This window comes from Nanorana parkeri, unplaced genomic scaffold, assembly GCF_000935625.1.
Source record: "Nanorana parkeri isolate BGI_ZX_2015 unplaced genomic scaffold, ASM93562v1 scaffold386, whole genome shotgun sequence".
Lineage (NCBI taxonomy): Eukaryota > Metazoa > Chordata > Amphibia > Anura > Dicroglossidae > Nanorana > Nanorana parkeri.
In genome coordinates this window covers 841,626-857,250 of record NW_017306654.1, presented here as the reverse complement: position 1 = coordinate 857,250, position 15,625 = coordinate 841,626, and the positions used below count along the sequence as shown (strand labels likewise).

Here is a 15,625-nt window from a genome sequence, read left to right as displayed (position 1 = left end):
TGCAGCGTGGCTCAGCCGAGCCGAGGCATATGCGTTCGGCTCGACTGAGCCGCTCGGCCACTTTCGGGAGCTGTACGGGCTATTGTGAATAGGCCATACAGCACCCCTTCGGTTCTACTGAACTGAAAGGGTCCTGGGGCCGAAGCTAGCCGAAGGATCGGCCAAGCTACGGCTAGATGCTTCGGCAGTTTCGTGAATAGACCCCAAAGTGTTCATGAAATCCTTAAACGCAGACAGCTCTCTCAGGCCTCGTTCACACCAGATGCAGTGCGTTCCGACCCGATTCTGGCCAGAACGCACTGCATCGCATTGCGGCCAGCTCACTTTTCATTTAAGTGAATGGCACCATAGCCACGCCCTCCGGCCACAATGCAATCGCCCGCACAGGATTGCAAGGTCACATCAAAATAGTGCTTGCAGCATTTTGATCGCACCGGACCGCAGGCCCAATGTGCCTTGCGATCCCGTGCAGGCGACCGCATTGCGGCCGGAGGGCATAGCTACGGTGCCATTCACTTCAATGACCCTTCACGCCCCCAGGAAATAGTGAGCCGGCCGCAATGCGATGCAGTGCGTTCCGGCCAGAACTGGACAAGAACGCTCTGCATCTGGTGTGAAAGTACCTTAAGTCTTAACCTCCCTGGCGGTCTGATTATCTTATCTATTTTTTTTCTTTTCTTTTTCTATGTTTTTTTCTATTTTGAACGTTTGAATTTCCCGCCGGTTCCGCGGGCGATCGCAAGGGACGGAACCCAGAAGACGGATGCCAGCATCGGCCGGAGGACACACCGGGGCTCGTATGAACAAGGTAAGTGACGATACAGTGCAATCCCGAGTGTGGCTCGGGGTTACCGCTTTTGGTACTGAAAATTAACCCCGAGCCACACTCTGGAATACCACCAGGAAGGTTAATGTAGGAAAAAAAATAGTTTTCTTACTCTTACTGTGTGCGTCACTCCGCCCACTCTTGTAATTTCTTGTGTATGAAAAAAAATCTTTTGCTGCAGTGCTCACAAAAAACACCAGTGCTCTGATAAATAAGCCTTGTTCAGACCCTTGGGTCTCAAAGCACTTCTTGTAGGATAAAACTCCTTCCTCACACTATTTGAAGCCGTGATCTTCCTTCCTTCAGATGAGACCGATCCTGATCTTAACGTTTTCTCCTCTACCGACAGCTCAACTTCATCTCCACAAAATCTCTCAAAGACAGAAGTGGAAATCATAGCGCACCCCATATACATTGAAAATATTTTATTAAAAGAATTAAACTCACATAAAAAACAACTAAAATCGCATCTCAGAATCTCATTCCTGGATGTCAGATCTATCCTCCTCTCTCTAGTTAAATAAATAAATAAAGAGATGCTCATGAAGCGATTCTCTTTGGTTTTAATAATGGAAATTTGCAGATATTGTTAGGTGACTCAGGCAGGTTTAGAGGAAGTCAATTGTTTACATAGATCCCTATACAAATTTTGTCTAGCCTAGTTGAAAGGGTGTGGACACAATGTTGATTTTATTTAGCAAACGCACACACAAGGTTTTTTGTTTTTTTCCTGTTCAGAAAGGAAAAGGGAAGAGTCATTCAAGAGAAAACTTGTATCTTTCCATGTAAATGCAAGAGGAACTTCAATATACGTTAAAGATTCAGTTTGTAAATGCCTCAAGTTTAAATTAAAAACAGGAACAGATATTTTGTTTAAAGCAGTTAAAGTACCGCTAGAACAAACAAACCTTACGAAAATGAAAACATAAATAAATGTTAATACTAATGGTGGGAAAAAACTGCAGAAAAATAATAGCTAATGGAAAAGGAGAGGAAGGAGATAATTAGGCCTGATTGGGGCTAACTGAGGGTTAATAAGTTAATTAGATATAGTTCTTATTAAAAAAATAAAAACTGACATTAAGTCGAGATCAAATGAAAAGAACTGTCAAGGCATTTCCAACACAGATCTAATAGCATCTAACAGCAACCTAGCCATGGATGCCAAAAGTACTTTATTGATGTTTTTAGGTCATATTGGTACACCCAATGCCCAACCTTTGTGGTCTAATGTAGCTGAATGTACAGTGGTAATATACAAATAAAGCTTTAGGGGCCAGCAGAAGTCATATATCTACATACTCTCTCCCTAACTGGATATACATTCTATTCTCTTCAGTCACATGAGAATGCAGGCGACACTTAATAAGCCTATAATAAAATAAATCAAAACTCGACACACCAATTTCATTGGGAATTTATGGCCGCGGCACTTTATTGGTATTAATAAATAAAACTTTATTGAATCAAATTACCATTAATTAAATACCACCAACTTTTGCTCAGTCATAAAAAAACTTGAGCAAGACCAAAGCATTAATTCATCAAAGTCCCCCTCAACCAAATAAAGGTGACAAGAACCGCATAAAATGCCGGGACTGAGGGGGGTTGAGGGAAGCTTGCTTGTGCTGTGGTCAGCCAACTGGACACTGATCCAGGAGAAATCCTGCCTTTTATAGGGAGATACTGGCACTGGAGAAAGTTCGCGAAACATCATCCAGAAGAGAGGATTTTCCCGCCCAAAGTTCCTCACGAGGCTGCAGGATTTACTTAAAGGGACAGCGACCCTGTAATTAAAATGAACAGACAGACAAAAAGACATACCAGAAAAAGTACTATGTGTCAAATCTAATAAAAATGAATACTTCAAAATAAAATGTAATTATATTCAGTAGCATTGTTAATGTCTGCGTGTGTTTATAATGTCAGTATATTTTTTTGTGATGATGTGTGTGTGTGTGTGTATTGTCAGGATTTCTCTGAGTGATGTCAGTATGTGTTAATGTTCCTATGTGTGTCATATCAGTATGTATACCAGTGTATAGGTGTGCAGTGTCAGTATATGTCTGTGTTTTTCCCCGCAAGTTTTAATTTTAATCATAGAGGACCAACAAATTCACACATTCACTCACACAGAGAAATACACACACACACAAATACGCACACAGAGAAATATATACACACACACAGAAATACACACACAATAATACACATACACCCCCACACATTAATACACATACAATAATACACATAAACCCTCACACACAGAAATATACACACAATAACACACACACACCTGTGGTCAGGTGCAAGGCTTTAGCCAATCAGGGCTCTCAAATGCACAGAGTGCATTGCGGGACGTCCAGCGGGCGAACAGCCCGCCGAATGCCCTGACAGTTTGTGTGTTCGGCAAACACACGAACTAGCGATGTTCTAGTCGAACCCACGTTCAGCTCGAACATCGAGCCCAACCCTATTAACCGATAATATGAAATCACCTGCACTCCATACAGCGTACAGACCTTGGATGAGAGGTTGGTGCTTGAAGTTACAACACGGATGGCACCGCATCACTATGTTGCCCAGAAGAAGGGACCCTGCGTGGCCCCGAAACGTTGGCTGTTTGACGCATGTGACAATCTAATAAAAAGTGCTTTACTTCTTGCACATATCTTCGAGTGCTGGTGACTTCTATTACACTGGTCAACAAAAAAACAAAAACAATTTCTGGCCTGATTTCAGCAAATAATGTGGAATTGTTCAAGAAACTTTTGGACGATTTCTTAAGGGACCGTAATATACAGGGGTACGGGTACTCCTAGAATGAGATCCTAATAGGTTGGACTTGATGGACTAATGTCTTTATTCAACCTCAAATACTATGTAACTATGTATGTAAGATTTGCTCTATCACATCTCATTTTCATGCTACCGGCATACCCCATTTTCATTGATTTTACCCAAAATTAACTCTTTGTCACTTATGCTTGCAAGTTGTTGCGAGTCAGTGACTGCTTTAGTGTTAAAATATGGTGCTGTATTTTTAGGATAGTGTGTTTATAATATAATTTTATGTAGACATCCACATTTATTTCATATTTTCCTTCTGCGGGGCGTGATCTAACAATGGCTACAACATCCGAAAGAAGGAAATGCAGTAATGACCCAGATATCTTCTGCTACATCTGTGGCAGCTTCACTTTGCAGGATCAAAGGCGCAACATCAATACCTTTGTCAAGAAGGTTTATCTTGCCTTCTTTAAAGTACGACTTGGAGACCATGAAAAAAGCTGGGCTCCTCACAAAGTGTGTAAAACCTGTGTTGAAACTTTGCGATCATGGTCTAAAGGAAAGAATGCTAAGCTGAAGTTTGGTGTGCCAATGGTTTGGAGAGAACCTACAAACCATTTGGATAACTGCTACTTCTGCCTTGTCAATGTAAAAAGTTTCAATAAGAAAAATAAACAACACTTACAATGCCCAGATATCCCATCTGCCAGACGACCAGTTGAGCACTGTGAGGAAATACCTGGGCCTGTATTTACTGAGCTACCAGAGATTGATGTTGAATCCCTCAGTTGACCTGCTTCTACAGATGATGATGATGATGCTCAGATTGAATATACGCCATCTGATGCAGATTGTGATAACATTTCTCTGTTTAGTCAGCCTGAATTGAATGATCTTGTAATAGATTTGTATTTGCCAAAGCAGTCTGCTGAATTGTTTGCTTCCAGGCTGCAAGAGAAAGGACTACTCAGACCTGGCACTAGTGTCTCCTTTTATCGTAACAGAGAAGCAGCACTGCGAAAGTACTTCCATTCAGATGGTCAACTTGTTTATTGTAATGATGTTGAAGGGCTTTTTCTCAATATGGGACTGCCCGCATATGATTTAAGTGAATGGAGACTTTTTATTGACAGTAGTAAAAGGAGTTTGAAATGTGTGTTACTTCACAACAGAAATATATATGGTTCAATCCCAATAGGACACTCTGTAAAAATGAAAGATGAGTATCTTATCTTATCTTATTCTTGTATGTATGCCTGTATAGCTATTCGTATACGAGCATAAATTCGCTGTTTTTATTGAAAATGCAATATGTGATAGACAAAAACGATGCCAGATTTGGAATCAGCACTCCAAAATTACCTTAAAACTGTTGGAATACCTTATGCCAGAAAAAGTGTGTTGACCAGTGTTATCAACATGATCCAAACGTGGGAAATGCGCATTCCCGCAACATTTGTGTCCCCGCTATGTGCGTCCACACTATCTCCCAGTTTGAATGGGGCCTTAATGTGGTTCAACCATCTTCAAAGCTGTGCCTTTGCAGGACTTTGTTTTCCCCGCATTTGATGTGCGTCCCCATTGATCCCCATTGGATCCCTGGACGCACGCCAACTGTAGAAAAAGAAGTACATATTGCAAATTTGGCAACATGCATACTGCATTTTTTTCTCACATTCGTGATGTTCTCACGTGAGGAAAAAATGCATTCGCTCGGTCGTGTTTGGGGTGCTATTACCTAGTAATGGCAACGCAAACGCATTCCGCGTTTGTGCATGCATCATGAAAGTGTGTCAAAGCGTGCACGTTTCACACACGATCATGATACGCCCTGGTGTGAACGTGGCCTAATATATATTTTTGGGGGGGCCGATGTGTGAGTGCATGAAATAAATAAATCCAAACTGGAGCTCGGTGCTTCAATGTTCAACTTTATTGTTGAGTCAATATTTCTTGTCATGCAAAATAAATATAAATAAAACACCTTTAAATAAGGAACAGTTATTTCTCAAGCCCTGCAGCGATGTGGGAACGCATTTAGATGCCATTAAGTCTTTGTAGTTTCTCAATAGGGAGTAGTGTCATGTCAAGATAAGCTGATAGAGCTGTCCGGAAGCATGTATTAAAAAGAAAAAAGGAAGTTCCATGGTGTAAATTGCAAGGAGGTATTTGAGAGTATTTTGCTTCCTGGATCTGTCCAACCTGCAGAGAACCTGTGCGGCTGCTGAGTGCTGAGAGTAGTCCAACCAAAAGGCTGCTGATTTACAATGCAGATGATGGGACCTTAGCTTATTTGTTTGTAGCTTCGCTGGGCTATAAAGGCAGCTGATCGGTACGGCTGGAAACTTACATGGTGCAAGACACATGATATGACAAGCCAGAAAGGACAGTGGAGATTGCTTATCATAGCACAGGATGTCTTTGTTCAATCCTATTCTAAGTCCTGCAGATATCAAACCCTACCTAACCAAAGGGGAACGCTTCATCAAATGGGATGATGTAAGTATTTTAGCTTTGCACAGTGCTTTATATACTGCAAATGATCTAGGGGTATCTTATGTTTGCACTTGCCATGTATAAATTAGTTTGTACTGGGAATAAACTGAAATGAGTACGCTAACAGTAAGTCAGATGTCAACATGTGAGTTCTGTTTTGTTTTTTTTTACAAATGAATTTATCAAATATTCTACAGTCAGAATTTACAGTGACATGAAACTCGGGAGTTAAATCTTAAAAACACATTTAGGTACCTTAACTATTATCAAAAATGTATCTTCTTTGTGTATGACTCGGCTGTAGATCCTCAAATCATCTCGGAATTGTTGCTGACACTGTCCTTCCTTCTGGAGGGTGGATACTTTTGTTACCCATGGTCCCTGTGTGTGCTGTAAAGTAGTCAACGCTCCAAACTCGCTCCTGTGATGGACTACAATCCCAATACAAATTTAAAAAATTTACGTAAATTTTGCAGTTCATCACAGGAGCGAGGTTGGAACGGTGACTACTTTACAACACACACAGGGAGTATGGGTAACAAAAGTAGCCCCCCTCCAGAAGGAAGGACAGTGTCAGCACCAATTCAGAGATGATTTGAGGATCTACAGCAGAGTGATACACAAATAAGCTAAATTTTTGTTAATAGTGAAGGCACTTTATGCATTGTTAAGTGTTAGCTCCTGAGTTTAGTGTCACTTCAACAGCCTGTACTATTGCCAGGTACTAGCTTAAAATTATTACTTTCTATATCAGAGAATACAAAAGGAGAAGGGGGGAGCATTGTAGCTATACACTTACTCCAAATGTTTACTCTTCTATAGAAATATATGGGATATGCAGCATGGTTTTCTATAAGGACAATGTTGTTAGAGCAGATACAGTGTTGATAACAAGCAAACAAATTACCCTGAAATCTACCATGAATAGTTTTGAGTCATGTGAACTAAGCACCAACTATCCCCATTATTATATATTAGGCAATAGAATGGCATCTTTATGGTTTGTTCAGGTCGGTATGCACCATGGGCTATGATAATGAAATGTTTTCTTAAAGTTTATGTAAGCCCCAACAAAGAACTTCTCTTTTTTTGTTCCTTTTGATATGTTAAATATACCATTTAAAAGTGTTTTGTTATATCTGCTTAGTAAGTGCAAAGAAAAAAAAACTTTGCTGATCCTGCCAAAATCCCAGCGAGCTTGTATCTTCCTGTTTGAGCTGGCAGCACAATGGGGTTCATTTACTAAAGGCAAATAGGCTGATCACTTTGCAAGGGCATTTGCGCTTTGCAGGGAAGGCTTCCCTTAGCTTGGTGAATGTGGTGAAATTTCACTACGCAAAGAATACCCATTCATCTGCAAACTTGCAGGTTATTGGATGATGGCAGTCAGCAGAGCTTTACCTTATTCACTAAATTAAGGTGAAACTTGCCCTGTAAAGTGTGAATTAATTTGCAAAGTGAACAGCCTATTTGCCTTTAGTAAAGCAACCCCAATGCCTCTTCTGATCTGAGATACCAATGAGTAGGGATGCACCGATACCGAAACTAGTATCGGTGCCGATGCCGAGTATTTGGGCATCGGCACATGCCAAAATTCTCCAATGCCTAGCCCGATACCTGAGCTTCCGGTATCCGGAAGCTGGACAGCGAGTCATTACACGCTGCCAGGCTTCCTGATTGGCCAGAAAGCCGGCACCGTGCTCCCTCATCACTTGGTGAAAGCCGGGCAGTGTGTAATGACTCACCGCCTAGCTTCCTGATTAGTCGGGAAGCTGGCCAATCAGGAAGCCAGGCGGTGAGTCATTACCCCCCCCCCCCGGTTTTCTGATTGGCCAGAAAGCCGGCTTAATTTCTCCCTTGTCACCTGGTGACGAGGGAGCATGGAGCTGGCTTCCCGGCCAATCAGGAGCCTGAGCAATGAGTCATTACACGGCGCCTGGCTTCCTGATTAGCCAGCTTCTCGACCAATCAGGAAGCCGGGCAGCGAGTCATTAAACAGCGCCCGGGTTCCTGATTGGCCAGAAAGCTGGCTCCATGCTTCCTCATCACCTGGTGATGAGGGAGCATGGAAGCAGCTTCCCTGCTAATTGGGAAGCCAGGTGGCGATTCATTACACGCTGCCCGATTTTCGTAATGGGACTTCCGGTATCGGTATTCGGTATCTGCCAGTACCGGGAAAAAATATCGGTACTTGTACTTGATACCGAAGAAGCCGGTATAGTTGCATCCCTACCGATGAGATTTGTCAACCCTGTCCACTTCAGCTCTGTGGGCTAGAGAATACCTCCTCCCATGCTACTGAGATGAGGAGAAAGGAAATGAGACACTTCCTGTTTCAAGGTGACAACACTACTCCTTCATAGATACAGTACAGTGAATGAGTGATGTCACCCTAGAACAGGAAGAGTGTTACTGGAAGGAGCATCAGGTGAAAATAAAGGTAAAAAAAAACACAAAAAAGAAAACTAATGCAACCTCCACATCTAAAGTCTGGTAAGCTGCAATGTACTACATTTTTGTTCTTGGGTTTAGATAGAGCTTAACAGGACACATAGCATCAGACATCCCTCTAACAGCGTATATGATTTACATAACTTTTACTAAACATATGTGAAATTTCACTGCTTTCAACTTGAACAATCGGAACTTTGGGTAGTGCCACTGCATGTTTAGAATCTAATATAAAACACTAATGCTGTCCCTTCAATTTAACTGTGGACAATTGGATATTAAACATATTCCTGTGTATTAAAACAGCACAACACATCCGAAGCCTAGATTATACGATCTAGGTATTGATCCAATGTAACTAGTTCTTCCTTATATATGGACTTTGGTACATCTTACTCTACACTCTCATAGTTCTTTACAGCACGAAGTGTGTCCCATGCTTAACCTTCCCAAAAGTAGCTAAAAATGTTTACCCCGTGTCAATACCTGCCATATTCCGAGACCCCAGATACACTTCTTAACACCATCCTGATAATTACAGGATGAGCAATGCTTCCTTCACAGTCAGTTCTCTGGAACATTTTCTGGGGAGCCAAACCTGCCATGTTTAATTCCAAGTGATAAACTCCCACATGGATTCAATACACCCAGTTTGACAGGTACACTATGTGACTCCTAGACACTCAATAGCCCCACTACAGTGCATTTGTGGCAAAGACTGATGCTCATGTCCTGTAAAGACTCGTCCTCCCCATGCTGTTACATCCCACTATACGAGATGGCTCTTTAATGTCATCTTAGAGATTAGTGACCCTATGACATGAATGCTACGAGTAGTTAGGTTACACAGCAGCGGGCTTCCCCATTGCTTGTGTAACCGAACTATTGAGGCAAGAGCTGTCAGAGGCGTGAGCTCTGTGGATGGCTTGGACCAATGGCAAAGCGCCATTGGTCCAAGCTGTCCAATCAAAAAAAGAAAAAAAAACCCACTGAGGCCATTGATCTCGATGCCTCAGCAGTGACGAGCAAGTGAGGGACAGGGAGGCTCCTCCCTGTCTCCTCCCTTCCTCCTTCACACTAGCTTGGGGAGCGGGTTGGGGAATGCCTCACCCGGAACCAGAGGAACCGCACGTCACTGGTATATACACACACATTTATTGTTTGCATGGATACCCAGTTTTTGGTAGTATAGAGTTAACTTTTGTTTCTTACAAGGTCCAAAGGCTTATATGATGAACAAAGTCAATCATTTAGCAAATTATTTTTAAAAATAGGTGAATATTCCTTCTATGGCACAGCAGGCATACTGTATTAGTATCTGCTCAAATGTGTCCATGTTTGTATACAGGTTTTTTCAATGCCCATCTCTCAATAAGTGCAAGTTCTTCAGGCCACAGCAATCTTACCCTAGAAATAGTATCTGCCAATAAGTGCCACTGATTATCACTTCAGTATGATAAACACTCATGTATATGGAGTAACAGCATCAGACAACTTAAGACAGGGTTATAAAGGTGATTTGGAAGGGCTCATTCCCATTGACGCAAATACAGGTGTACCAGTAAACGCCGGCAGCTACAAGTGCACACCCCCTTACAGAGTATATTGTGTCCATAAAATCCAAAAGATAAAAATGTGCAACAGCTAGGGCTCCCAGGTGGCGCAAATACAGGTATATTTTCTACTGTATACCCATATGTCTGTATTTTAGCCCATGGGAATGAGTCTTTGGCTATAAAACCAGGGATCCCAACCTGAAAAAAAGCAACTTCAGGGAGGTGCCCCTCTCATTTCAGCCCCACCCCCATCCACCGGGGGGTGGGGTAGCACACCCCTGCAATGATGGCAAATGGCATTGGAAGCAATGGCTTCTTTGCTACCTGCTGGGTTTTTTTGTTAGTATTCTGACAGCTGCTGCCGTCAGAATAAACCCCCCCCCCCAAAAAAAAACAGCATAGAAATGACCAGCTAGATTGCTATTGGCTATTTCAATTTGCAATATCAAATAGCAAGCTGGCTATTGCACCCACCCTCTGCAGCTGTCAATCACTGGAAGAGGACCTGATGGAGAACCTCAGGACCCCTCTACTAATTGACAGCAGCAGTGGGCGGGTGCAGTAGCTAGTCTGCTATTGGCTATTGCAAAGTGAAATAGCCAATAGCAATCTAGCTATGCATTCCCATGCTGTTTTTATTTTTCTTTGACTGACGGCTGCCGGCAGCCCCAATGTCAGAAAAACCCCAAAAACAGATTGCAGGGAAAGGTTTACTCTGCTAGACATAGCAGAGTAAACCTTTCCAGGAGAAAATGTATCTCTCCTGTGTGAACTGAAGCCGCTATCTAATAGCGGGAGACTCCCAGAGCATCCGCCCAGCTGTCAGTTTTTTTAAATTGCGGCTTTCCCGCTAATCTGTTCCGTCTACTTTTCACCCGAGCTTGACAAAGAGGCATAGCCTTGAAACGCGTAGCGCTTTTCTGTCCTCAATACCGACACCCTCTACTACTGATTACACCCCTATTACTGTCTCAGCCGAAGTCCGCTCCCCACGACTTTGTCGTTCCATCCCCTGAGACCTCTGATAGAGAGACGGCACCAGACTACCACTATCACACAGCAAAGACTTTACAGTGTCTTTGGCCGCAACGGCTCAGCCTGGCCAGCTGAGTTTCCTTGCGACAGACATCTGCACTTATATCCTCAGCCGACCATACTACTGGGCTTTACTTGTCCAGATCTGTCATAGTGTTTCCATCGAACCATCTCCAAGGCTCCCCAGGACATCTAAAAGTGAGTCACTTTGTATTCTGTTCATCCTAAGTGTGAAACAGCATTGTTACATTCCATGATTGTTTAATTGCACTCATACAGGAGTAGCGCTCTTAAACACACTACTGTCGGGAGAGTTGGGATGTCTGTAAAACTACTGCATATGTTTATTTAATTTGCAAGGCTTTTTTATGTTTGTTTGCTAATTTGGTTTTACTGTGCAAAGTGCATTTGTGTGCAGTGACCTGTAGCTAGTACTTAGCTTTTAGTGACCAGATTTATTGATCTGCAGCTTGCTATGAGCAGTCTCATGTTTTCTGCATTCACATGGTTAAAAAACAAGAATCTGTACGTGAAACCTTTTTTTTGTTTCCAGTTGTTATTTCCTATTAAAATGATTCACCGTAAATCTGATGCAATGTAGAGGATTTTATAATGCATTGTACTTTTTTCTTTGATCTGGTATCATTATTAGGCAAAAGAGAAAGTGTGCCTGTGCCGTCTTTGCAGGGACTGGTGTTTGTGACATCACTGCTCTTATGTTACAGGATTTCCTCTTCGTATGAGGAAGAAGTGTAGGCAGGATGATCTAAACACTGCCAGCTGCAATTAGTGTAAATGACTCTGTAAATACTGAACAACTTCAGTATTGCTTGTTAACAAGTTCTTTAAATTGAGAAAAGGGCCTCCGCCCAAAGTTTTAAATTCTACTTTTGATAAGGGTCATGGGAAGGGCAGCTTTGTCCATTGGGTAAAGTGGACAATTGCCCTGGGCCCTCAACTTGGGCCACAACTTAGAGGAGAAGTTTTCCTTTGTTCCTTGTGGCCTTGGACAGCTTATCATTTGCGGCTGCAAGGAACTGTGCCTGTCTGATAGGGATGCACTCATACTGAAAACTGGTATCGTCATTTGTGCTGATACTGGGCATTCTTATGAGTACTCGTACTCGTACTCATGAAAATGCCCGATACTAAACGCAGATACTGGTGCTTTACATTTTTAAACTGAAGTGGCTGCCTAAGGCCCATTGCTTGCTGGGGTCCTTGGCAGCCTTCTTGTGAACCATGGCATTTGTTTATAACGCCTGCCCACCCATCTTTTCCTCCTTCCTGGGGAACCATTCAGTAATGCTTACTGCGCTTCCTCCACCCGCACACCCCCTCAAGACCCTCCGGAGCCTTGGAGAGACCCTGCACAGCCCTACTGACACCCCCTTCTGAGACCCTGCACAACCCTCCTGAGACCCCGCACAGCCCACCTGAGACCCTCCACAGCCCACCTGAGACTCTTCGCATCCCTCTTGAGACATCAGGCTCGCACCCCAGAGTAGCAGCACAGAATATGCAGCAATATATTATTCTGAATTTCTGAATTGCTGTGATTTGTAGTCCTCTATACCCGGTGTTATTCTGCATTGCTGTGTAATGTATTGCTGTGATTTGTAGTCCTCTACAGCTGATGGTATTATTTTGCATTGCTGTATAATGTATTTCTGGGATTTGCAGTCCTTTAAAGCTGATGGTATTATTCTGCTTTGCTGCATAATACATTGCTGAAATTTGTAATTCTCTATAGCCGGTGCTATTCTGCATTGCTGTGTAATGTATTGCTGAGATTTGTAGTATCTCTACAGCTTGCAGTCAGTGGCAAAACTACGTAATAGCTTAGTAAAATTGTTAGTGTTGATTCGTTTTCTGTAATACAGCTATTGAGCCACAATCCCTATTTTTCCAGATATAAAAGCCCTCCTGTGACCCTCCGTCCGAGACATCAGGCTGGGGGTGCTACTATTTTATTTTTTGCACAGGGCACACGAGAGCCTTGAATCGGCCCTGGTCATGGGTGCAATGGATGTTTGGAATGTAGCCATTAGCGTAAAGATCCTGCATGTTTTGTTCTTGTTGCAAATTCCTCTATTCAGTGTTAGCAATGCTCTCCTGCCTTCAAACATTTGCTGTTCCTCTCGTCACTGCTTAATTGCAAACCCCCTTTTTTTCAAAGCAAAGCATATTGCCTCCCGCTCTTTAGGGAACCAGTGCCTACTTTTCTCCTATCCCCACCCACTTGGAAAATTCTTCTAGATATCCTTAGGCCTATGTTAGACTAGCCATCCTGTTAGTGGTGGCAACTTGCCAACAACAGGATTGCAAAATAGAACATGGTTTTGCTGGCCATATTGTTGAAGAATTTCACTTACCAGTGACGGACCTCTGTTGCAATGATGTCTCACTGGTTAGGACACCAAAGGAGCAACACCGTAGAAGCAGATGACTGGCTTCTTTGCTTTCCTAGAAATTATTTTGCTAGTGAGTTGCTGCCAGTGGCAGTGTCAAGAACCCTTTCAAAGAGCCTCTGCCGGTAGCGCACGGTTTGGCCCTTGAAGTCGGGCTTGGGCATGCGCCTCTGTGCGGAAGCGCACGTGTACGCACGGGCTCTCACAGGCGTGCACATGGGTGCACAGGCTACAGATTTCTGGTGCCAGACAGGCTATTTAAACTGCCTCCCTGATGCTCAGTGCTGGGTGATCGTCAGCTTTCTGCTATCAAGATCCTGCATTCTGTTCCTGTATTTCTGTTATCGACCCGGCTAGACCTGACTCTTCGGCTTTTCTTCTGAACCCCTGACCACTGCTTGTTCCCAGGGCCGGCCTTAGGGGTGTGCGAGCAGTGCGGCCGCACAGTGCGCCATGGCAACAAGTGCGCCGTTTGGCCACTGAGGGGTGTGGTCACTGAGGGGCGCTGTAAAGCTTTCTCGCACAGGGCGCCTAAAGACCTAAGGCCGGCCCTGCTTGTTCCTGACGCTTCTTCTGCCAGCTATTCTTGTACCATGCTGTCCTCATGGCATTGACCTTGGCCTGTTCTTTGACTATGATTCCGTCTTCTGCCTGGTACTGCATTGTCTGCTTGGTTCTGACTCGGCCTGCTCCTGACCTTGCTACTGCCTGATCTGCATTCCAGACGAGCATCCCCTGCGTTTTCTGCTGCTCTACAGTCATCATCTGAGCCTGCAGTTCTGTCTACAGTATTCAGGCACCTGTGCCCCACTCAACCCTGAGTGCCCCTGTTCCATTACCCAGGGTCTTGGCCCCAAAGTTGCAAGAGAGGCCTCCTTGTCACTTCAAGCTCCAAAAGGTGCAAGACAGCAGTTTTGCGCATGTGACATGGGCCCTGGTACCATTAAGTGCAGTATTTCCTCGATTGTGGGCATGCCTCGGGTTGCTACATATCTGGGTTTGAACCTAACAGTCTTTTACATAAAAAATATTTACATTTTGTAAATTAAATGTTGTGCCTGTCCCATACTTCCTTAGTCCCTATGCACATCATCAGTAGCAGTCCACTTCCACCCAAACAGTCACTTACAAGGCCCTGGCCTGCCTTTTAAGCCAGCACATCTCTTACATATATAAGCAGTGAGAGAGAAATTTAAGATAGGGATTCAGTAAGTTCATTCTGTGCAGATAGGCTAGTGTTGACCACTGCCTGTTACCTGCCAGGATCTGCTGCCAGCATTCCACCATGACTCACAAGGCCCACAAGCCATCTCCATCATAGACACCCAGACTCTGTTATATAACCCATACATAACAAATTGGGAAAGTAAGCTGTTTATAGGTTAGACTGGATTATGTTTTTTGCAACCTTATCTACTATATGTGTACGTGCCAAGTGGTGTTCAAGTCATTTGGAGATGAAGCAAATATGCAATCTTATAGTGTAAAAGAAAATATAATCAAAAGAATCCAACATTTCTGTTGTGACCTGGAATTAATGGGCAGAGGGGGTATTTATAATTTTTATCGATTCATCATTTAGTAAATTTTATGTGGGGTTTTTTTGCCTTATTTGGTGTATTATATTTCTTTATGGGGGGTCTCCATTGGGTCAGGAAAGATCTAATCCAGCTACCTCATGTGAATTTGCAGCAACAGATCACTTTAAATGGTCATCTATTGCATACTGTTATCAGCATTGATGAAGCATTATGTTCAGCTTTGCTCTTATAGAGTGCTCTTATGTAGCAAGATTACAGGCCAAGGAGCTGCTCGACTTTGCTCCTGGGCTTTGTGCTTGACTGTGGCTGTCACTGCCACCCGGGCTGTATTTACTCTATCTGCTGCCCCAAGGCCAAGTTCCTCAATGTGCCCCCCTCCCCACCAAACCTACAGTGGTTGGGGATCTTGGCACCGCGGATGTGGTGCTGTTGGTGGGGAAGGCTTTTTTCCAGCGGTGCAGCCCTTCTGCACCTTGCTTTGGCACTGCATGGCGGCATCGGCATCTTTTGCATGCGGCA

The 15,625-nt window shown here is 43.4% G+C and overlaps 1 protein-coding gene across 1 annotated transcript in view; it reads left to right on the top strand.

Moving 5' to 3' along the window:
• Positions 1–5,830: 5,830 nt before the first annotated feature.
• Positions 5,831–15,625, top strand: part of PLCB2 (phospholipase C beta 2) — a 106,606-nt gene continuing 96,811 nt past the window's right edge. Inside the window, exon 1 of the mRNA XM_018559259.1 lies at positions 5,831–6,115. Coding sequence (XP_018414761.1) covers positions 6,032–6,115 — 84 coding nt within the window. The 5' untranslated portion in view covers positions 5,831–6,031. The remainder of the gene's footprint in view (positions 6,116–15,625) is intronic.